This window comes from Lepidochelys kempii, chromosome 17, assembly GCF_965140265.1.
Source record: "Lepidochelys kempii isolate rLepKem1 chromosome 17, rLepKem1.hap2, whole genome shotgun sequence".
In the NCBI taxonomy this organism is placed as follows: Eukaryota; Metazoa; Chordata; order Testudines; family Cheloniidae; genus Lepidochelys; species Lepidochelys kempii.
This window is the reverse complement of record NC_133272.1, coordinates 17,277,218-17,301,474: the sequence shown is the minus strand read 5'-3', so window position 1 is coordinate 17,301,474 and position 24,257 is coordinate 17,277,218. Positions and strand designations below refer to the sequence as shown.

The following is a 24,257-nucleotide window of genomic DNA, read 5'->3' as shown; positions in this document are numbered from 1 at the left end:
AGATTAGTCAGTTGAGAGTATGCATTAGCTTAATCTGTCCCTGGTCTTTTCTCAGGGAGAGGTGAGGGTGCTCCCTACTTCTCTGAGGGCAAACAGACCCCAAGACTCACTTAGTTGCTCCTAGCTTCCCATCCTTCTTCAGCTCCCCCTCCCTTGGGACCCTTGCCCCAGGAACTGTGCCCCCTCAGCTGCTCCTCCCACACTCACTGTCCCCTCCCTCAGGGCATAGCCCTATGCCCACACCTCTCCCTTCCCCTGGAAACTGGCTCCCTTTCCCATCACACTGGCACCCCCAGGCTCCAATACCTCCCACCAGTGGGGACCCTCTGCTTCTCCCCCCCCCCCCGCCCCACCAACCATTGGGGCTCCTGTGCTCCCTTGTGACCCACCACAAGCACAGGTTACCCTATGCTTCCCCCACCCACTAGAGGGTACCCTATGTTCCCCCCTCTCACCCTGAATCCTTGCCTGCCCCTCCCCCAGAGTCCCTAACACAGCAGAGGAAACTAACCATGAGAGACATAGTCAGAGAACCCCGGCCCCTGGAGGAGAGGAACCTGCCTGTGCAGTGCTACAAGTAAGAACTCTGCCTGGGGCATGCGCCACGAGAAGACCTCTGGTACAAAACTGGAGGGGGGTAGGTGCCCCCCTGCCCTCTCTAAATGGCACCCTGGCCAAGGCTCACAGCGGCTTCCCCACTGCTGTTTGTGTCAGCCCCATGCCTCTGCAGAGTGTGCATAGCAATGGAGGCAAGGGGTGTGCACTGAAACTGCCTCCCAGTGGGGAGTGCAGGCAACCGGCTGCACAGAGGTGGGAGACCACCCTGTAGCCCACCCCCTGGGACACAGACTTGGCAGTGAGGCTGCACCTGACCTGCCTATCCCAGTAACACCCCGGGGCCTGCCCCTCCACGGCAGGTGCACCGCGATAGCAAGCAAGAGGGACAAAGTCTCGCACGCACGCCCAGCCCTGCCTCCTCCTCAGACAGTGATTTACATCTCTCCCAGCTGCCCGAACCGACATGCCCACTCAGAATGGCTACCAGGGAGAGGCGCATGACTCCTCTCGTGGCTTATCTTTGCTTCCCCATCAGAATCTATTATTTTGCAAGGAAACAAACAAACAAAAAAATATCTTTGGGGGACATGAATTCTGTGCGTGCGCAGTGGTGCAGAATTCCCACAGGAATAGCACTAGGCATTCTTTCAATAATTTCCTATCTTTGCTACCACCAATTCCTCTCCACTAGAGATAGCAGCAACGAAAGTCCTAGTGTAAGTAGAGTACCCAGCAGTCGTAAGTGATTTAAATATCATCCATCTAACATTGCTCAATACAGGTCTAAAAAAAAGGGAAAATATCATGACAGCCTGTCTACACTAGTGCTACCATCATTGATAACAATACCAGATTTATATATTTGCAAAAAAACAAACAAAAAAAACTTAGTGTAAACAAGGCCTAAGAATGGAGCAACTGCCGAAGAGGTCTCTGTTACTCACCAGATAAATTTCACTATTGGTTAGTAATTATATTTCTCAAGCCCTCTGTCAGTTCATTTACATTTAGAACATACAATACTTTCCAGTTAAAACTCCAGAGATGTGCCTTCAGCTGTACAGACTAGAAAGACTAGCTAGTTTCCATAGCCTAAGAGAAACCATCATTTCTAAAAAAAAAATCATATGATATAATTGTTTTGCCATTTTGGGTGGAGAGAAAGCATGACAACATCAGGAAGAAAGGCCACAGTGAGTGCTTGGCAGACCCACCTACTACACAGCTGGCTAGATTATAAAGGTGGTGCTACAAATCTCTGTGCAGCATTTCCTCTTATACCACTTCCTATTCTTCTCTGGCCTCTTCTGATCCTCCCAATCCCTACACTCCATAGTTCCTTATATGCTCCTCCGATTCTTCTCCCTCATCCCAGTGCCCTCATTGTCCCACCTGTTCCCTCCCATCACAGCTCCTCTAGCCCACACATAACCCCCAAATGCATCTGATGATCCCTAGCCCCTGGAACTACCTCTAATCCTACTGGCCCCCATAGTTACCCTAATGTTCCTACAATCCCCCATTGTCCAAACTCTTTCACTGCCTTTAATCCCTTCAACTCCTATTCCTCAGCCCCAGTCCTTCCGCTCACCACAACCTCCACTCAGCTAACATCCTCTGTATCCCCAGTGTCACCACAACTTCCCCGTTTCCCTCACTAACCCCAATCATCACATGACTCCCCCCCCATCCCCATACAACTCCCATCCCCGCTCCTGTGCACTCAGCTAGCTCCCAATGCCCCAAGCACCACTTTGTTACATAAACCTCTTCAGCCTTCCTCCATTCCTATTTCTCTCAGCCTATCCTGATCCTCCCACTGCCTGCACATCTCTCGAGCTCATCTCCCCCACTGCAGCACCCTCAACACTGATCTCCATCTGGTTACTTCAGACCCCCCCCATCAGTCACTCCCTCCCCACCCCTCCCTCATCCCACCCCCACATCCGTCCCTGCCTTCCCACCGCACCCCTCCCGCACCCTCCTCACCCGTCCCTGCCTTCCCACCCACCCCCGATCAGTCACTCCCTCCCCAGCTACCCCCTCATCCCGCCCCTCCAATCAGTCACTCCGTCCCCCCTCATCCCACCCCCACATCCGTCCCTGCCTTCCCATCCCACCCCTCCCCCCGATCAGTCACTCCCTCCCCCCTCATCCTACCCCCACATCCGTCCCTGCCTTCCCACCCCACCCCTCCCTCACCCTCCTCACCCCCCTGCCTTGCCACCCCCCCGCTCAGTCACTCCCTCCCCAGCTACCCCCTCATCCCGCCCCTCCAATCAGTCACTCCGTCCCCCCTCATCCCACCCCCACATCCGTCCCTGCCTTCCCACCCCACCCCTCCCCCCGATCAGTCACTCCCTCCCCCCTCAACCTACCCCCACATCCGTCCCTGCCTTCCCACCCCACCCCTGCCCCCCGATCTCCCTCCCCACCTACCCCCTCATCCCGCCCCCCCAGTCACTCCATCCCCCCTCATCCCGCCCCCACACCCATCCCTGCCTTCCCACCCCACCCCTCCCCCCCCGATCTCCCTCCCCACCTACCCCCTCATCCCGCCCCTCCCCGCCCTCACCTCCTCGCTCTCGCTGCGGGCCCCGGCCGCCGGCCCCGAGGCGCGGCTCTCCAGCACCTCGCAGAACTGCTCCAGGCTGACGGCCTCCTCGCCGCGGCCCAGCCGCTCCTCCAGCCAGCGCACCAGGGTGCTGTGGCGGCGGGACACCAGCGACTCGGGCAGGGCGGCCTCCCGCAGCCGGGCCGTGGCCTCCCGCAGCCGGGCCTGCTCCAGCAGCACCGTGGCCGGCGGCAGCGGAGGGTGCGGGCCCAGCCCAGCCCAGGAGGCAGCCCCGGGCTGCTCGGCTGCCGCCGTCCCTTCCATCTCCTCCTCGGCCGCCTCCTCCCCCATCTCGCTGCTGTGGCTCGCCACGTTCCCCATGGACCAGGAGCGCTGTTGCCGGCGGCGCCCTCAGGCCTCGCGCAGCCGCCGCCTCCGACCGACCCGGCTTAGTCAGCAACCTCCCCCGGCCGCCCGACACCTGTCAATCCCGGAGGGAGGGGAGTCACACAGCCGCCAAGCGACAGTCGGCGTCGTAAAGCCACCACCCCGTCGGCGTTTTTACCAAATTACCGTAAAGCGAGGGGCGTCCTCGGGGTGAAGGCGGCGCCGTTGCCACGCTGCCGTAATTTGACGAGTGCGGTCGTCGTGACATAACCAGCGACAACGCGCTGCCGTAAAGCGACACAAGCGTCGTAAAAGCTAAGGCAAAAAGTACTGGCCCGCGGGCAAAATGGCGGCTGAACGCACCCTTGAAGAAACGGGGTGAGGCCAGCTGCCATTCCCGCCATTTTGATTACGGGCGGCTACAGCCCTTTTAAGGCAGGCTGCGATGGGGCTAGGGGCGCTCGTGGTTCCCGCGTTGGGCGTGGCTGCGGCTGCCGCCTGGCTGCTAGCTCTCGGGCTCGATCCCAGCTCCTGGCCGCTCCCTTTCTTCTCCGGGCGGGGCCGGCTGCTGAGCCCCGCCGAGCTCGCGCGTTACACGGGCGCGCAGGGCGGCCCCGGCCTCTACCTGGCGGTGCTGGGGCAGGTGTTCGACGTGCGCCGGGGGCACAAGCACTACGGGCCGGGGGGGGCCTACAGTGTCTTCGCAGGTATCCCCTGTCGGCGCGGGATCCCGGGGAGAGCACCCCATGCCACTGGGTTTTGTCCCCGTCGTCCCCGTCCCCCGTGGGGCAGGGCCAGAGCCCCGCTGCTCCTGCTGGCGGCAGGGTTGGAGCCAGCTCACCCCCCGCAGTCCCGTGTGGATCCCGTAGCCGGGGGCAGGTAGGTTGTTGGCCTCTTTGGCTGAAACGGGGGGCAAGGGGCGCGCTGTGGATTACAGAGCGGATCCTTAGCTAGTCTCGGGGGGGTCCCTCTGCGCACCCACGAGCCGAAGCCTATCCCAGCTGGATGCTCATCATGCCTGTCCTACAGGGAAAGATGCCTCCAGGGCTTTTGTGACGGGAGATTTCACCCCCACCGGCCTTGTGGATGATGTTTCTGGGTTATCTCCATCAGAAATGTTGACGATACAAAACTGGCTCTCTTTCTACGGCGAGAACTACGTTTGTGTTGGTACGTGATCTGTAGCATAGCAGAGTAAAGTAATATAGCAGCATACCTGGCTTAATCCTCAGAAGCCTTGTTTGGTTTATATAATCAACGCTTAATACTGTAGCAGATGAGCAGGGACACACGTGCATCCATACAGTAATGGGCCGGCCAATTGTCTCGTTTCTCTAGCTGTGTTGTTATTCCAAGGAAAGCATTCTTTTAGTATTGCAAAGTTACAGTTTGGGCTACCACATGCAAAGCAACAAAAAATTCCTTTTGAAGCAGGTAGGACGGTAATGTGGTCCATATCAGTAGTGAATACAGAGAGCTAAAAGCTGCACCAAACTCTTTTAATTCCTGAATTGTAACATGCCACTGAAAGTAGAAGAGAGTGATGTACCAAAAGTCTGTTTGTAGTTTAGAAGAATATACCAAATTTGCTGATTATTCCTCCTAAGAAGCTTGTAACAGGTGGGGGAGAGAGTTGAAGGAAAATGGGTATGTTTGAGTCCCAGTCTTATAAACATGCATCTGAATAATCCTGTTGAGTTCAGTGAGACTGTTTGCTCACAGCAAACATATTTTATCTCAGACCTGTTTACACTTAGCCAGGAATACATGATGGAACTCAACCGTGACTCTTGTATTTGTGACTAAAGGAATTAGGCAAGAGGATTGACCTTTTCATTTAGATAAACTAGAGCTTCCCTGAGCTGTTGGCTGAAAATGTAGACTGACTTCTGTAACCTTACCTTCACACACAACAATTGTAAACCTGGTTTTTATTTCTGATCAATTAATCTTTTTTCACACTGGACATAGTGACTAATGTTCTCAAAGTATCTGAAATTTCCTGTGTTCCAGAAATTTGTCCCATTGACACCAGGATCCACTATGTGTACATCCATCTTACTCTGTACATTAGCCAAGTAATTGGGTTTGGGGAGCATTGCAACAAGAGGGGAATTAAATGAGGAGTGTAAATTTTATTTTCTACTGCTACACAAATGTGATAAAATTGCAACCATAAGAATAGTCTGACAGAAATCTATTTGGCATTTCAGGAGCAGTATTGTGAGAAAACACTGTATAATGTGGGAAGCAGTGTTGTCTAGTGGTTAGATAAGAGGACTGATTGTTAAGACTCTTGGATTCTATTGCTGATCTTCAGTGTGTGATTTAACATCTGTGCCAGTTTCTCCATCTGTAAAATAGGCTTAATTCATCATCTCCATCATGTCTATATGTTAATGTTTGTAAAATGTTTTGAGATTCCTGCTCAGAAGGGACTAAGTTGTGGACACTTAATTATGTTATTTCTAAAACAATATATGTGGGATTTCCCAAAGCAGCACTTACATAATACAGTATGCTGGTTTTGATAGGGTTCCTAGAGCTTTTTGAGGCATTTTTAAAAAAAATGCTACGGTCTTAGTGGCTCTTTTTGTTCCCTCAAAAGGCAAACTGGTAGGAAGATTCTATGGTGAAAATGGGGCCCCCACAAAAGCTCTGGAACAGGCCAAGGCTGTCATCGAAGAAGTGCTGAAGTTCAATGGACAAAACGATGAGAAGAAGCAGTTCCCTCCCTGTAACTCTGAATGGAGCTCAACCAGTGGCAGCAGATTCTGGTGTTCCAAACAAAGGTAAACATTGCCTTCCTGCTGGTGTGGTCGGACTCTGCAGCGCCAAGCACTTTCACATCTCTGATCTGAGATCTTATCTATGCTGGTCTAAGTACCATAGACAGTTTTGGCACAGATCCAGCGGAAATCATTTTTGGTGTAGTTTGGCCAGGCAGCAAAGATGATTGTTTTGTATAAGTGTGTGGCCTTGGGTAAGCCACTTAACCTCTTATCCCCATCCGACAGATGAGATAGCTAAGTAAACTATAGCAGAGGGAGAACTCTGCTATAGCTAAGAACTCCTTTCTGTTTGCAGGTTGATGCTAAGTGCTCTAAAACCTGCAAGGGGTTACTTGGATCCTCCCTACATTCTCCCCTCCCCTGTTCCTTGAGGTGGGGGGTCTGAGCCCCTTTCCCTGCTCCCTTCATGTGAGTTGAGACCAGCGGGTCCCTGTGCCTCTTGGGGAAATGGGCTGAGCTTCTTTCCTTGAAACTTGAAATAGCTTAACTCGTCCATTCCTAATTCTAAGAAGTTTTTGAGTTTTGCTGAACTCCCATTCTGGATGGGCTGAGATAACACAGAATTAAGGGTGCCCAATTGTAGCAAAGCTTTTTTGTCAGTGAATTATATCTAACACGCAGGAGTGTTGCAAGTATTGCTCAGCAAGGCCCTCGTACAGCACTGTGGAAGTCGGAGCCTTCTAAGTACTTGCTCACTCTGGCAAGCCTCAGCTTAGTAGAATGGGTAGGAATTCTGTATTAGCATTAACATAGCCTGGGAAGTGGTATCTTCAGAAACCATAAACTTAGAAAGTACAGAAGCTAACCTTAAGATTCTACTGTGTAGTATGTAAAATGCTGTTTATACTAACTACTATTCTGTTGGGGCTTTTTACCTAAAGATAGCAGTCTAAGTAGGCGAGTTGATACCTGTGCGTGTGCAGCAATTCCGACAACTGAAACCAGTTGCAAGGATCTGATGGAAGCATTAGTACAAAATGAAGGTTGCAGTTTCCCGGCAGTTCTGCCCATGTAGTGAATGTTGGAGACAGTATCTGTCTGATAAAATTCATTTGAAGTTTGGCAGATGTAACCAGCATGAACTGCATTCTAATAAAAATCAGCAGAGAAACAAACACTGCCACAGATACCAGAGCCCAAGGGCAAGACACATTTTTCTCCATTTACAGAAATGTACACATGGCCCTTAAGCACTTGATTTTTAAATTAAAAAAAAACAACAAAAAAAAACAATTCTTAGTTGGTGACAGTACTCTACTATGGCCCTGATCCAACAGCACATTTAAGTACGTGCTTAACTTTAAGCATATGAGAACATAAGAATGGCCATACTAGGTCAGACCAAAGGTCCATCTAGCCCAGTATCCTGTCTTCTGACAATGGCCAATGCCAGGTGCCTGAGATGGAATGAATAGAATGGGTAATCATCAAGTGATCCATCTCCTGTCACCCATTTCCAGCTTCTGGCAAACAGAGGTTAGGGACAGCATCCCTGCCCATCCTGGCTCATAGCTATTGATGGACCTATCCTCCATGAATTTATCTAGTTCTTTTTTGAACCCTGTTATAGTCTTGGCCTACGCAACATCCTCTGGCAAGTAGTTTCACAGATTGACTGTGTGTTGTGTGAAAAACTACTTAGTTTTGTTTTAAACCTGCTGCCTGTTAATTTCATTGGGTGACCCCTAGTTTTTGTGTTATGAGAGAGTAAATAACACTTTTTCTTTTAAATTTACTTTCTCCACACCAGTCATGCTTTTATAGACCTCTATCCTATTCCCCCCCTTAGTCGTCTCTTTTCCACACTGAAAAGTCCCAGTCTTATTAATCTGTCCTCATATGGAAGCCATTCCATACCCCTAATCATTTTTGTTGCCCCTTTTCTGAACCTTTTCCAATTCCAATCTACCTTTTTTTTTGAGATGTGGTGACCACATCTGCATGCAATATTCAAGATGTGGGCGTACCATGGATTTATATAGCAGCAATATGATATTTTCTGTCTTATTATCTATCCCTTTCTTAATGGTTCCCAACATTCTGTCTGCTTTTTTGATTGCACATTGAGTGGATGATTTCAGAGAACTATCCACAATAACTCCAAGATCTTTCTTGAGTGGTAACAGCTAATTTAGACCATCATTTTATATGTATAGTTGGGATTATGTTTTCCAATGTGCATTCCTTTGCATTTATCAACATTGAATGTCATCTGCCATTTTGTTGCCCATTCACCCAGTTTTGTGAGATCCTTCTGTAACTCTTCACAGTCTACTTGGGACTTAACTATCTTGAGTAGTTTTGTATCATCTGCAGATTTTACCCCCTCACTATTTACCCCTTTTTCCAGATCACTTATGAATATATTGAATAAGACTGGTCCCAGTACAGACCCATAGGGGACACCACTATTTACCTCTCTCCATTCTGAAAACTGGACCATTTCTTCCTACTCTTTGTTTCCTATCTCTTAACCAGTTACCAGTTCATGAGAGGACCTTCCCTCTTATCCCATGACAGCTTACTTTGCTTAACAGCCTTTGTTGAAGGACCTCGTCAAAGGCTTTCTGAAAATCTAAGTACACTGGATCCCCCTTGTCCAGATGCTTGTTGACCCCCTCAAAGAATTCTAGTAGATTGATGAGGCATGATTTCCCTTTACAAAAACTGTTATCTCCTCCCCAACAAATTATGTTCATCTACGTGTCTGACAATTTTGTTCTTTACTTTTGTTCTTTACAGTTTGCCCAGTACTGAAGTGAGGCTTACCGGCCTGTAATTGGGGATCATCTCTGGAGCCCTTTTAAAAAATCGGCATCACATTAGCTAGCATCCAGTCATTCGGTACAGAAGCTGATTTAAATGATAGGTTACAAATAAGGCTACAAGTTTGTCACGGAGATCACGGGTTCTGCACCTTTCCGTGACTTCTGCAGCGGGCGGCATACCTGGCTCAGGGGAAGCTCAGGCAGCCCCTGTGCCAGGCGCGCTAGCCGCTGCTGGGGCAGTCTCGTGCCCCCAGCGCCCACCCCCTCAGCCAGCAGCGGAGTTTAGGTGTGGGAGGAGGCAGGGGGTTGGAGCACAGGACAGGGTGAGGTGGGCTCTTGGTGGTGCTTACCTGGGGGCAAAGGGGGGCTCCTCAGAAGCAGCGACATCCCCCTCGCTCAGCTGTGAGCTGCCTCTGCCCAAAGCGCTGGCTTCGCAGCTCCCACTGGCCAGGAACCAGAACCAATGGGAATTGCTGGGGTGGTGCCTGCAGGTAGAGGCAGCACACAGAGCTGCTTGGCCATGCCTCTGCCTAGCAGTTGAGCGTGGGGGATGTCACCCCTTCTGGAGAGCCCCTCAGGTAAGCACCGCCTAGAGCCCACCTCACCTGGTCCCATGCCCCAACCCTCTGCCCCTCCCACACCCAAACTCTGTTGCTGCTGCAGTGGGGAGGCATGGAGCTAGGTAGGGAGCCTGCTGGGCCTGCCATCCTTGCCCTAGCACTAGTGGGGGGGACCCTGGCTATGCGCTGCTGCCCATCGTCCCTCAGCACCCGCTGGGCCCCTGGGAAGCTATTCCTGCCCCCAATTTTTATTCATTGGTATTTTTAGTAAAAGTCATAGATAAGTCACGGGCCAGGAATTTTTGTTTACTGCCCGTGATCTGTCTGTGACTTTTACTAAAAATACCTGGTTTCAGAGTAACAGCCGTGTTAGTCTGTATTCGCAAAAAGAAAAGGAGTACTTGTGGCACCTTAGAGATTAACCAATTTATTTGAGCATGCTTTAGTTTAGAACATAGCTTTAGTTACAAACTAGTTAGTAGTTCTGCAATTTCACATTTGGGTTCCTTCAGAACTCTTGGGTGAATACCATCTCGTCCTGGTGACTTATTAGTGTTTAGTTCATCAATTTGTTCCAAAACTCCTCTGACACTTCAGTCTGGGACAGTTCCTCAGATTTGTCACCAAAAAGAATGGCTCAGGTTTAGGAATCTTCCTCACAGCCTCATCTGTGAAGACGGATGCGAAGAATTGATTTATTTTCTCCACAATGGCCTTATTGTCCTTGAGTGCTCCTTTAGCATCTTGATGGTCCAGTGGCCCTACTGGTTGTTTAGCAGGTTTCCTGCTTCTGCTGTATTTTTTTTAAAAAAACCCTGCTATTACTTTTTGAGTCTTTGGCTAGCTGTTCTTCAAATTCTTTTTTGGCCTTCCTAATTATATTTTTACACTTCATTTGCCAGAGTTTATGCTCCTTTCTATTTTCCTCACTACGATTTAATTTCCACTTTTTAAAGGATGCCTTTTTGCCTCACTGCTTCTTTTACTCTGATGTTTAGCCACGGTGGCACTTTTTTGGTTCTCTTACTATGTTTTTTAATTTGGGGTATTTATTGAAGTTGAGCCTCTACTATGGTGTCTTTAAAAAGTTTCCATTCAACTTGTAGGGATTTCACTTTTGGCACTTTACCTTTTAATTTCTGTTTCACTAACTTCCTCATTTTTGTGTAGTCCCCCTTTCTGAAAATAAATGCTAGTGTTGAGTTGCTGTGGTGTTTTCCCTGCCACAAGGATGTTAAATTTAATTATATTATAGTCCAGCTATATTCACCTCTTGGATCAGATCCTGTGCTCCACTAAAGACTTAATCAAGAATTGCCTCTCTTGTGGGCTCCAGGACTAGCTGCTCCAAGAAGCAGTCATTTAAGGTGTCAAGAAACTTTATCTGCATCCTGTCCTGAGATGACATGTATGCAGGCAATATGGGATAGTTGATTTTTTTTTTTTTAAATTTATAGCCTCTCTCATCTCCCTGAGCATTTCACAGTCACTATCACCATCCTGGTCAGGTGGTCAGTAATATAGCTCTACTGCTATATTCTTATTATTAGAGCATGGAATTACTATCCATAGAGATTCTGTGGTACAGTTCGGTTCATTTAAGATTACTTCATGTGATTCTACGCTTTCTTTCACATATAGTGCCACTCCCCCACCAGCACAACCTGTTCTGTCCTCCTGATGTATTTTGTACCTTGGTATTACTGTGTCCCATGGATTATCCTCATTCCACCAAGTTTCTGTGATGCCTATTAGATCAATATCCTCATTTAATAGGAGGTACTCTAGTTCACCCATCTTGGTATTTAGACTTCTACCATTTGTATATATGCACTTTAAAAACTTGTCACTTTTTAGCTGTCTGCCATTACATGATGATATTGAACGGGGTTCTCTTTAATTTGACTATTTCTCATCAGATCCTACCCATATTTTATCATCTTCCATCCTCTCCTCCTTCCTAGGACACAAAGAATCTCCATTCTAGAACCTCCCCTAAGGGATGTCTCTGTCTGAACCATGTGCCTGCTCCACACCTCTTGGCTTTCTCCCAGCCCTTAGTTTAAAAACTGTTTTACAAGCTTTTTAATTAAGTGCCAGCAATCTGGTTCCCTTTTGGTTTAGGTAGAGCCTATTCTTCTTGTATCAGCTCTCCCTTTCCCAACATTTCCCTCAGTTCCTATTAAATCTAAACCCTTCCTCCCTATACCATCGTGTCTTATCCATGCATGGAGTAGTTTGAGACTTCAGTAGAATAGGTTGTATGCTTAAAAGTTAAGCTAGGAGAAGTTGCAAGCACTTCAGAAAATAGGATTAGCATTCAAAATCATCTCGACAAACTGGAGAAATGTCTGAATTAAATAGGATGAAATTCAGTAAGGACAAATGCAAAGTACTCCACATAATTATCAATTGCACAAATACAAAATGGGAAATGACTGCCTAGGAAAGAGTATTGTAGAAAAGAGTCTGGTGGTTACAGTAGATTAAACTAAATATAAATCAACAATGTAACAGGGTTGGGGGGAAAAAAAACTATAATTCTGGGATGTATTAGCAGCAGTGTCTTTAGCAAGACATAAGAAGTAATTCTTCTGCTTTACTCCACACTGATAAGGCCTCAACTGGAGTACTAAGTCCAGTTCAGAAAAAATGGACAAATTGGAGAAAGTTCTATGGAGAGCCACAAAAATGATTAGAGGTCTATATGAGGAAATATTGAAAAGAAGGGGTTTGTTTAGCCTGGAGGAGAGAAGACTGAGGAGGACATAAGTCTTCAAGTATGTAAAAGTTTTTATCAAGAGGAGGGTACTTGTCCTGTCCTCAGTAGTCAAGGAAAACAAGAAGTAATAGGCTTAAATTGCAGCAAGGGAGATTTAACGTAGACATTAGGGAAAACTTCCTAACTGTAAGGGTAGTTAAGAACTAGAACATATTACCTAGGGATGTTATGTAATCTCAGTCACACTGGAGATTTTTAAGAACATGTTATCTAGATCATCCCGGATGAGTGTTTGTTTGTCTAATACTTCAGGCCTGTCTACACTAAAAATTAAGTCAACTTAAGTTGATATACAGCTACCACAGTAATTAAAACCATGGCTTGTGCACACTGTGCTGCTTCTGTCAGCTGTGTGCATCCCCACCAGGAGTGCTTCCACTGACTGAAGTGGGGCATTGTGGGGCACTGACAGCCGGAGCCCTACCTGGGGACTGACAGCTAACAAGCAATGGAAGTAACACAGGGAATACGTGGACCCTGTTGCCCTAATTCCATTGGCCTAAGTCATAGAACTCTTTCAGAAGTGGAGTCATGTTGATGTTCTGGGTGACTTACAGTAGCAGGAGCACCATTGTAGTGTAGACAGTTAGGTAGATGTAAGCTGCCTTATGTTGACCTAGCTCTGGAGTGTAGAGTAGGCTTCAGTCCCATATTAGTGCTGGGGCCTGAACTAGATGACCTATTGAGGTTCTTTCCCCATCCTACATTTCTAGGATTCTCTATATTCCAGTGTGCTGTTGAATTGAGGCCCATAGCATTTTCCTGTGGGTAATGTTTAGACACAATACTGATGGTGTACAGTGCATTCAGCTCCTGGTTAAAAAACACAGCTGTTAAGGAACTATGCATCTTGCAGTACCAGGCCTGAGAAGAGGCAATAGTATATTAAGTTGACCTTTTCTTTAGTAACTTCAGCACTAGTCCTACAGGAGTCCATGGTATACATAATAAAAGGCATTGTTTTATTGCAAGAGAGTTTATCCACAAGAATATGAAAGGTGGGGAGGGGTGTCTGCTGTTTATGATATGATAGAAGTATATAAAATCTTAAGTGGTGCGGCAAAAATGAATAAGGAAAAGTTATGTACTCGTTCCCATAATATAACTAGGGGCCACCAAATGAAATTAATGGGTAGCAGGTTTAAAACAACTAAAGAAGTTCTGCACTCAACCTGTGGAATGTCTTGCAGGAGGAGATTGTGATGGCTAGGACTATAATGGGTTTAAAAGAGAACTGGATAAATTCATGGAGGTTAAGTCCATTAATGGCTATTAGCCAGGATAGGTAAGGAATGGTATCCCTAGCCTCTGTTTGTCAGAGGGTGGAGATGGATGGCAGGAGAGAGATCACTAGATCATTACTTGTTAAGTTCACTCCCTCTGGGGCACCTGGCATTGGCCACTGTCAGGAGACAGGATACTGGGCTGGATGGACCTTTGGTCTGACCCAGTATGGCTATTCTTGTGGTGTTTGGGGGGATTTTAAGAAATGGAGAAATAAAGGATGAATGTTAGTCATTTGCTCTTCGCTGGGTGAGAGTACCCAGAGTGAAACTTACTTTACAGGGCCCAGCCAACAACTTGTTGCTCAGTAGGTCCAACAAAAGTTACCAGAAAGCTTGTGGATGCTGGATAATAAGGTTGCTGGCTTCTAGAAATGCTTAGCCCAGGTTTCACTGTATGTGTAATTGCCCCCCACCCCTCCTTCAGAAGGGTCTCCCACTCAACTGAGGGTGGGAAATATAGGTTGATTTAAACTGTTAACTTGTATTTGATCATACTCTTCTGTCCCTAGTGGGGGAGTGAACAGAGACTGGATTGGAGTCCCCAGGAAGCTGTACAAGCCTGGTTCCAGGGACAGTCAGTGTGTGTGTGTAAGAACTACTGGACCTCCCTCTGGACAATTGGATTCTGAGCACAGTGACAGAGGTGACTTGGACAATCCTAACTTGCAAGAATACAAGGGATGCTATACACTAGCTGAGTGGTGTGTGTTAAAAGATTAAGGGAATAGCCAGGTTGGACTGGATATGCATTTATTGTCCTAAAATGAAACAGTTGATTAGGTACAATAAAAAAAATGCCTGTTTTGAGCTTCACAGTGGATTCTCTAGTATCTAAGACTGGGGATACTTAAACAGGAATCAGTTTGTATAAATTATACTTGTATATATAAACACCATGCAAAAATGCCAGTATAAGCAATGGAAATGAGAGGGGGAGTATGGTAAGGAAAATGTTAAAGCAGAAAATCATCTTTGCTGATAGCTGTTTCTGTAGCTTGTTGGTGGTGCATTGGTACTTTTGTCAAGGAAATTTTTCTTCTGCAATCAAGAAGTAGACATATGTATGGAAGGGTGCTGGTGGGTATACTAGCTCATGTGGGGAGAGTTCTGAGCTAGCACACCGACACTGCAGACCCATTGTCACTGACAAGCAGACAAACCAGCCCACCTCTTCTGTCCCATCACAACATGGCTGCTCTTACAGAGTTGTGCTAATGCTCACCAATCTTCACGTACCACCACCAACTTGCTGAGAAATGACTTAGCACTGTAAAGGCTTCAGTTAGTTCTGTAGTCATGCTATTAAACATCTACTAGCCTGTATGATTTAAACTATCCAAAAGCTACACTTGTCAAATGAACCCAGGACACTAGGTGATGCGTTATCAGTGTTTCTTCAATTAGTGTTTCCACCATTCTTTGGGTATAGGAAACATTAAGGTATATCCAGACCTTCCCTATCCTCTCCCTCCAAATGCTTCTTATGACTTGCTATTTCCATAATACTTACAAGCCATGAGTCACCTGTTCTAACTGAGCCATGAAAGTGATCCACAGGCAGGTAACTGATTTTACTACTATAATCCATCTTTCCTCCTCCCTTACTCTCATTTACTACCTCTACATGGTGCATTGTCTCTAATTAGATTGTAAAGTCTTTAGGGCAAAAATCAGGTCTTTGAAAAAACCCAACCCATGTAGTGTTCTAATTTGCAAAATCCAATAGTGTTGTGTGTTGCCTAAATACTAATGCAAATTACTGTTATTCTGTGCAGGGCTACTCTGTACAAATTAGTGCATTAAACTGTTTTACAAAAGAAGAAAACTTCCTGTCTCCCTTGCCCAGTTCTTTCCCCTCCACCACAAAATAGTTAACTAGTGCAAGTCACTCCTGCCTGAGCAGAAGACAGCAAAGCAGTATTCAAAAACTCACTTAAGGAACATGCTATGTACCCCCCAAGATTTAGAGCTAGCACACCAGGTTCACTATAGGCTGGCTTTTTTAAATGGTGTACAGCAACAAATATGGTTGTGGTTTATAAATTTATTAAAGGTTGTTTTTCTAGGTGTGTTGCCTCTAAGTTTTATGGTACTTCTGTCTCCTAGACTTGAAGCTTCCAATAAGCTTCTTGCCCCCAACCAAAGCTTCTATGGGGAAACTGAAGTTACTACACCTTCAGTCTGCTGGACTGGAAACAAGTAGTTGAAACTACCTTGTGTATCTGTGACAGGGGCAAAACTCTTAGGATATGGCTCTGAAACATCTTATGGTGCTGAATGTAGCCCTAGATTTTTAAATTTATGATGTGCCCAAATTAGACTTCAGTATAACAAGCTTTGCAAAATCTTCACTAAACTGCAAATGACAATAGACAGTCATGGTCCTTGTAGTGATGAGTACTATGATGCAGACTCCCTGAAAATGGCAGTCTACCATTGGAAAAAAAGATTGCCATTGTCCCCTTGAAGCAGGATAATCCTCTTTACTTGGCCTAGGACAGTAACGCAAAATGAAAACAAAATGCTTCAAAAGGAATTTCCACATTTTGCATTTTCTGCCATTTGTGATACAAGATTTCTGGTGCACATTTCAAACAAAGGACACTTCAGATATTGGGGGACTGAAGGTAACTTTAGATTGTAATGTCCAGATAAGGGTAATTCATTTTCTCCCATGACCCACAGAATGTGAACTGTATATAGTGGACAACTGAAATACAGACAGGCTATCCAAAACATTACATACTGTAACAGTGAGTTACTTACATTGCTTGCCTTTTTCATGGTAGCTGTACCGAGGTGTCTAATGGCACACTGTTCTGAGATTTTCATTTCAGTCTCAAGGAAATGTTTTGCAGAAGATAAGCAGCTCAAGCTGATGGGGTGAAATAAACCTGCAAGCCTCTCCCTGGGTTGACTGATAGCAGCAGGTCCCAATGGAGACTAGGTTATTAACCCAGTGCAGTATAATTGCATGCTAGGAAGCCTATGGCATTTCATTATATCATTGCCCCAAAAAAAAAAAAGGGGGGGGGGAGGGGAGTTGGTTTGCAGCAGAAAGCCACTTCTTACACCCCAGTAGAACTGTGTTAATCTTTGCCCCAGCCCCAGGGGCAACTAACAAGAAACAGGACTGGAGATAGTGTGGAAGCAGGCTTCCAAAAAGGTACAGCTAGAGGACAGATCTGTTCAACAAAATGAACAAGGCAGACAGTAAATCCCTAATGCTGAACACCTGACTAAACCTTGAAACCTACACATTACTGTAGGAGTCCTCAGCTGTACAGCCCTTCCTGCTTTTAGAGAGCAGAAATAATCAGAGATTCCTTAAGAGCCTTAGTATTATATCCTAGTGACAACTGAGGACAGGAGTGAGATTAATAACCAGTTAATTAAGTGCCACAAAAGAACAGGAATTGTATAAAGAAAGGAAGCAGTAAGATCCTTTCAAGTACTTGTGCAATAGTTCTTCAGGGGAAAACTGTGGCCTAAGGCTGAGTTGATCAATTAAAAACAAAAAACCCACAGATTTTAACTAGAGACAGACAGACATTTCATCTGAGTGTAGGTTGGAGGCTGCTGAGTGCACTATGAAATCCATAATAGCTAGCTTAGAAATTGCATCATGAATCAGACATCTGGTTTTCAACCAGACTTCTTGGTCTAAAAGGGACCCTCCCCCAGCCTGGTGAAAGTGAGCACAGGTGGGGGAGAGTGAGCAACAGAGGGAGGGGATGGAGTGAGTGGGGTAGGGCAAAGGTGTCAGTCAGAAAGTTGGCAACCCTAATGATACATACCAAAAATCAGATATCCATTCAAGAGAGTGTTCATATTGGAGGTGAAAGGAGTGATACTATACTCTTGGGAACTAATGCTCAGCTACTGTAAAGTGACAGAACACCAACAGTGAGCAAGAATTCACTAGATGAAGGTGGTTAGTAGTCATTGAATATCCTCCACTCTCGGGGGTGGGGAGAGGAAGAGGGAGGTATTAAGAATAGCACTTTCACTTCAGTTATGCACATACTATTTACAACAAGGAGGGTTTAGTATTTGCAGTGTTCTACCCACCTGAATTATCTAGCCTGATGCTTGGACTACAGCAAACAAAGTTAGCTTAACAGGTTACTTCCATGGAGGCTGTTGCATTCTACAGCTGAGGGCTTGGTTAACATTCCAGGAAGGATAATGGGAATTCATCAGGATGATAAAAGCAAGGAGCACTTAGATACACTCTATATTATATTATTCTGCAGGGTAGCATATAGTTCAGGGAATTACTTCCATAATCAGATGGATCAATGGTAACAAGGTATAGTTCTTCAATGAAGTTCATAACATCTCAATTAGTGATTTTTAGCAAATATTTATTGTTAAAACATATGCATCACAAATAATCCTAGCAAAATGCTTTTGGCTGGTTTTACAGGTACTCCGGAGCTTCCCTTTTTGAAGTAAAGCTGCACAGATTAGACGACACTTAAAAGTGGCATCTGCCAAGTGTAACAGGACTTTGCACTCATGGTTTTGCTTATTTCCTTTCAATTAACTTCCAACTCTACTACATTTAATGCATCTGAAGTTAAAAATTGGTTTGGGAGGTTGATTGAAGGTCCAGACCTGGGCAGTACAGGAAATCAGAACTACACAGGAATGACTGCAGCCAAGCCTATTGAAAGGGGTTTGATGAGTGCATAATTTGATATCAGTTAGGAGTACAGCAGAGTCAGTCTGCCAAAATAATGCTAGTTAAGCAATTATACAAGAATTTTACAATACATGATGTCTGGAATAATCACTATTTGGTTAAGATAATCATTTACAAAACAGAAGGTAAGTGGAAATATAATTAAATCTTTCTCCCAGGGTTTACTGGTAATAAACATTTTCCTTCTTGCTTGGAAACTGACTTAGGGTATAAGACTTCTCTTACTACACTTTGTCATTACTGATGCAATAGAGGATGTATTTTTGTATCCAGGTTTATAGCCCTGGATGTATTTTATCTAGTTATCCTCAGTTTACTACAAGGATTCATTAGAGTAGGAATATTGCAAAGATACATTTTTAGAATGGACTGAACAGAAAATGCCATTGTTCTAAGACTTTATTTCAGAAACAGCAAAAAGTTTCACATTATAGTTTGACCACCAGTAAACTTCGAATGATTTTACTTTTACACCTCAGTAAGACACACAACAGTAAATTTGTTGCAATATCCAGGTCTGCAGCAAATTGTTGTTAAGAGGGGAAATTCATCAAAATATAAACTACACTTGGTCTACAAAAAACTCCCCATGTTCATTTGTTATACTGCGGATCTTATATATGCTACGTGACAAGGAAGTTGTAGAAGCCACTGGTCTCCATACAGGAAGTCTTTAAGGCATCTGTAAACTTGTAGCAAGTTAATTAGTAATGCTTTGTTAGTACCTTTAACACCAGTAATTACAAAACACATTCTCATTTACTAGAGTGAAACAGGTTATTCCCCACCCCCCAGACTTTTACTTCGATTGCTAATTTTAAATTAGAATGAGTTTTGTGCGTGGATGAGGGGCTGGATTGACTATGCTGGAGACTGAATTCCTCTTCACTACAGAACAGGCACCACAAATTTTCCCCATTCAGCCATAAGTGCCTGAAACTCTAACCTAACAAAAAATTGCATGTAGGGCCAAGAAGGGAGTTCAATCTCATGCTCACCAAACCCTTGACATCTGCAAGCAGACTGGATTTAACATTTTCTAAGTTGTGAGTATCCAAAAACAGCAGGGGTGGCAGGGTGTTTTTGGTCACAGTCATAAATATACCACATAAAGGAAGAAGTGCATTATTTGTTTGCCAAGTTAGAAATGTACTGACTACCACCAGAGATCTTCAGGAGCTTTAACTTGATTTGTGCCCTTTCAGAGTATTACTACCAACCCTAACACGAAGAGCTGTGAGGAAAAAAATGCACACCAGGTAGATCGGGTTCACAGGAATTGAAGCTGAGGTGTGGTAAACACCCCCTTAAAAAAAAAGATTGTAAACAGGGTTTTACTTATGAGGTAAAAGATGGGGGGGATACTAGGTAGTTTGGGCTGGCTTTTGCTCAACTGTTTTTGTGGGGCGTTAATCTGACAGAGAACAATGTTTATAAATTTGTTTAATAATTTCTAAGCTAGTTGCCAAGAAAACACAGCAAAGGCACTTTAAATTTGTCAAATTTCCGTTGAGAATGTAGTTACTTTGAATTTGCTCTCAGATGCATATTTCAGGTTGTACATGTAAGGGCTATTAATACTCATACCTACCTTTAAATTCCAATGAGGAATAGAGGACAGTTTCAGAACGAATGCTGGTGTAATTTAAAAGTGCTAGGTAGGATTTATCAGTGGATTTAGGATTGTTGCATTTTTAAAGCCACCATTAATTTCTATTCCACCCCTTGAAAGTGAGTTTGCAACACAGTAGCATAGGCTAGTATAAGAAACTGAACCTGCTCTGGATCTACTCTAAAGACTGCCAAGCACTTCTCAGAGGCCTTCCCAAAGTGAAGTAAAACTGGAAGTCAAATCTGCCTTAGTGGATTAAAAAAAAGCCTGTTGATAATGGTACAGGGCCAAAACTCAATTCTACAAGTCAAATATTCTAATCCTTGAGACTAATTGCTGTAAAGCACTAGACAGATCAAGTCTTGTCAGCTTTCTAACAAAGTCCATTTATGAATCACTATGCAAATGACTCTGGAATAACCACTCCTATCCTCTAGTGCTGCATCTTTCCTCCTCTGGACAGGTTTTAAGTGGGAAAGACAGCAAGCAAACGTGAAAAGTTACACTTCATCACTGGATGTGGTTAGTCAACCAGTTAAACTAACAAGACAATCATTTCTTTTATCCATTTGCAATTTTACCACAGTAAATGGGAATTTAACTTATGCAAACCCATGATGGACTGACTGACATTTTAAAACATGATCAGAAGTGATACATGATTATTCTTAGATTGTCCAGGATTTCTTTTGATAGTTTAAACTATCATGTTTTGTAATTAAGTGCTTTTGGAGACTCATTCATGCCATCCCTCTCAAGTGTCTCAGAACAAGTCTGCTGCAAGTTGATATTCAAAAAGTTAGTTATGCTGAAGGTACATGCTCTTTACATTAGAGAAGAATACCACCTTCTAAGAAAGTGCTAGTACTTGTCATTTCTTGAAAGAACAGGGCTACTGACATTACAACCAACATGATTTGCACTGATAGAGAATGAAAATTAAGTTGGTCCATTATTTCACTCTAGTGTTACTAAGTTCAGGGTTCCAGTTTTTGCCCCATATGTTGGAAGACTGATCAGTGAACTAAGATTCCATCTAAAATGTACTAGATGGGTGTCAGGTCTTTGTTTTAATGCACAAGCCCGGATTTTGCCTAGCAAAGCAAATATCCTATAAATAACAAATATAAAAAGTAGCACTCTGGTTTATCAGCTCATTTTACATATATAGGCAATAGGTACTGGACATGTCACTAGTCCAGAAGACAGGGAAACTGAAGTTATGAATATCTGCACCCCTATTGCACACACTGTATCACGTAAAAGTAGTGGTTAATGAACACTAAAAAAATATATACACAACTGATTTGTTTGTGGAGCAGAGATGGGAATGCTGCATTTAGTCTGATCTACATTTATCTCCCAGGGCTTAAAAAAAACTAACAAGGCAAGACATTTTAATTAAGTACAAATTAAACTGACTGACATCTTTGCCTATCATACAACAGTCAGTTCACCAGAGTAAGTAAGTGCTTACTAGCAGCTAAGTGATTTATGGGCTACTTTGGGGGCAGAGGAGGATGGGGGGGGACCTGTGTCATTGTTTCATAGGTTCAACCTATTTAAGAGGGGACCGTAGCCAGGCCAGAAAAAACCCACTGCAGTTAAAGTGTGCCAAGGTCAGGCTGTTTCACAGTGCAGTCAGAACTCCCTGCAACCCCAACCGCCTACCATTTGATAGTGAACCTCCAAATACTGCCAGTAACTGACCATTCTGCTGGATTTGGAGTCCTGTTCTGACAGTCTAGAAGTGCAGAAGCACCACGCTTTGTATCAGTGGAGTGGCTGGTTCCCTCGTGCCCTGATTAACCACAGTCTTTAGAGCCAAGAAAAAATGCTACTAGTAACCAGCGTCTCTTGTAGGATTCACAACGCAGCCCCAGCACTATTCCTCTGCTGGAAGTACAGCGACCCAATCTGTTCTCCTTTAGTGTGTCTTCAATTAGTGTAAGCTTAGATCTGTTCTTGGAGCACTTAAATTACACAAGAATTGTTTTGAAGCCAGAAAGACCACTGATGCAAATAGTACAACAAAAAAGTGGACTTAATCAGTTCTAGCAGCCATGAAGAAGGTCTGCCAATTAAAAGGATCCTGCATTTCCTCTTGAACATGCTGGCGCTAATGAGACATTTACTAAGGAGGTATCAATATGCGGAACTGCAATTCTGAGTCCTTTATAATCAGAGATATTGTAAAGCTCTCTCTTGTAAGGCCACGATTCTTCAGCTATGCCCCTTTAAACCCTGTTTAAAGATTTAACTCAAAATGGGTCACGGCTGTCACAGCACAGTCTAGTTTTATAAAAAGAGCCTTCTATGGAGAAAGGGAACACCTATCTTTGAAGACAATGCAAAAAGTTACTATTTACCCCTGAAGCTTAGTGCCATTTCTTAATAGCCTAAAATGGCAAGACTTTAGAGTCACTCAATGCAATACATCAGGGCAAGCACAGACCTGTGTTATTTTGATCAGCACTGGACAGCAGGCTGATGCAATTTTAATGTCCATGCCTGTGGCAACTAGGAGGGTCTAACTCAATTCAGGTTTATCACAATTTTAGCTGATCCGCTCCAATTCATTTACCAGTGAAGTCTATCACAGCCCAACACATTTATAGTCATACAAAATCATTTACACTGGAATATATCATAACATGGTCCTTAATTAGTTCAGTCTATTGCCAAAGGAAGGCATGTATAGGCCCCCCCTTTCCTGTGTACAGGGCTTGCTAGCAGAGCTGCTGTCTGAAGAGCACTGACCGAGAATCCCCCTAATCCCACAACATACTAGGAGACTCCTCCCAGAGTCAAGACATCAAAGCAGATGTTGCAAACTCTAACAGGCTTGTTTAAGTCAAATTTTATGATGGGAATCTCCTTTGTTGAGCATCTATGGCAGAGCAGACGTCCACAGTGCCGGCTGCGGGGGAAGGGAGAAAAGCATGAGAGAGTTAGTTGTTTATAATCTCAACATCAAACAATGAAGACCATGTTGTATGCTCAGACACCCTGGTGAGAGTGAAGAGTCAATATTTTAGTGTTTGAGAGGTTACAAAAAGAAGAGTCATCCTTCATAGTAAGTGGCAGTTCTTTTATTAAAAAAAGCAACCCCAGTGTCTGGTGGCAGAAAACTGCTTCCACTATAGTTATTTACCAACCACGGGTGGATTTTGGAGCCATCCTCCTGCTAAAAACACTTATTACATGAGCAGAGTTAATAGCTCCAGGTCTTCCCATACCAATACTGTTCTAGAATCCAATTGCATCTTCTGTATGAAACACGAACTAGAATCAGTTCTATCTTAGAGAAACATTCCAGCCTAATCGGAGGAGAGTGAATACTAAGTGAGTGAGGAAGTCCTCCCATTTTTGGAGTCTGTTCCTAATTCCTGAGATCACGGATATTGATCCTTAAACACTGGAAACCGTTCTGCTAGTCCCACCGAGAGAGCTACAGCTGTTAACACCAACTTTTCATCTCCCCATCTAGGTGACGTTTGTCCCTCACATGCATCTTGGCTGTATGACTGATCAGTCCCTACTGAAAGGCCTAATAGCAGCCAACCTATGCAAGCCTGGATTACGATTGGGTTTCTACTACAGCTTCCCTGATGAGCATGGACATAGAAGCTCTCACTTTGAACCCAATGAAAAATATTAGCCAAGAGCAGCCTACATCAGCTTTGCAGATTAGTTCAGAAAAAGCATCTATGGCCACATAGGTCAAAGAAACCGTGGTAGACTCCTGCTAGAAACACCTGCATTTCAAGCACTTTTCACACAGTCGAAAAGTTACAAACATCTTGAGAAAGGAGGTTGTAACTGAAATGTTTGTAGCTCTTGAAAGAACCATAAACGTTTTGTTCACAGTTTAGAAGAAAAATGCTGCTTTCCCTTTGTTCTTTAGAGTTTACATTGAACACAGTACTGTACTGTATTTGCTTTCCCCCCTCCCCACTCGTCTCTGCTGCTGCCTGATTGTATACTTCCGGTTCCAAATGCGGTGTGTGGTTGATGGGAAAGTTCGTAACTGAGGTTCTACAAAAATGTGTATGGGACCACAATCCAATAAACTGTCAGACTGCTTTCAGAGTCCCTATGGTTTTCCTTCTTTGGTACAGCTTGTGAGCCCTGCTGTAACTGACAGCAGGTTCCCAAGGCAGTGTGGGTGAGGTAATATCTTTTATTGGCCCAACCTCTGTTGGTGAGGGACAAGAAGTTGTTCCAGTAAAAGATATTCCTCACCTACC

General features: G+C 44.7%; 3 protein-coding genes across 11 annotated transcripts in view; 1 reads left to right on the top strand and 2 right to left on the bottom strand.

Moving 5' to 3' along the window:
* Nucleotides 1-3,692, bottom strand: part of ZZEF1 (zinc finger ZZ-type and EF-hand domain containing 1) — an 82,317-nt gene extending 78,625 nt beyond the window's left edge. For 3 of the 5 annotated variants that reach the window (XM_073316182.1, XM_073316184.1, XM_073316186.1), the window contains exon 1: nt 3,134-3,692. In XM_073316182.1, coding sequence (XP_073172283.1) covers nt 3,134-3,493 — 360 coding nt within the window. In that variant the 5' untranslated portion in view covers nt 3,494-3,692. The remainder of the gene's footprint in view (nt 1-3,133) is intronic. The other 2 variants (XM_073316183.1, XM_073316185.1) reach the window with 2 other exon arrangements.
* On the top strand, nt 3,387-15,512 carry CYB5D2 (cytochrome b5 domain containing 2). 3 transcript variants are annotated; one of them, XM_073316192.1, is made up of 4 exons: nt 3,387-3,877; nt 4,529-4,669; nt 6,108-6,291; nt 14,197-15,512. In XM_073316192.1, exons 2-4 carry the CDS (start codon nt 4,615-4,617, stop codon nt 14,405-14,407), a joined length of 450 nt encoding a protein of 149 aa, XP_073172293.1. In that variant the 5' UTR covers nt 3,387-3,877; nt 4,529-4,614; the 3' UTR covers nt 14,408-15,512. The 3 variants fall into 3 exon arrangements, with proteins under 3 accessions (XP_073172293.1, XP_073172292.1, XP_073172291.1); XM_073316191.1 differs by having other exon boundaries at nt 3,844-3,934; XM_073316190.1 differs by lacking the exon at nt 3,387-3,877 and adding an exon at nt 3,941-4,206.
* ANKFY1 (ankyrin repeat and FYVE domain containing 1) overlaps nt 15,311-24,257 on the bottom strand; it is a 59,346-nt gene continuing 50,399 nt past the window's right edge. For all 3 annotated transcript variants that reach the window (XM_073316187.1, XM_073316189.1, XM_073316188.1), the window contains exon 25: nt 15,311-22,927. In XM_073316187.1, coding sequence (XP_073172288.1) covers nt 22,795-22,927 — 133 coding nt within the window. In that variant the 3' untranslated portion in view covers nt 15,311-22,794. The remainder of the gene's footprint in view (nt 22,928-24,257) is intronic.

What these genes read in the sequence shown, in the direction of transcription:
- CYB5D2 (XM_073316190.1), top strand. Translation starts at nt 3,945, where the DNA reads ATGGGGCTAGGGGCGCTCGTGGTTCCCGCGTTGGGCGTGGCTGCGGCT. An exon ending in GGCCTACAGTGTCTTCGCAG is followed by an intron (nt 4,207 to 4,528) that starts GTATCCCCTGTC and finishes CCTGTCCTACAG; the next exon opens with GGAAAGATGCCTCCAGGGCT. An exon ending in TTCTGGTGTTCCAAACAAAG is followed by an intron (nt 6,292 to 14,196) that starts GTAAACATTGCC and finishes TTCTGTCCCTAG; the next exon opens with TGGGGGAGTGAACAGAGACT.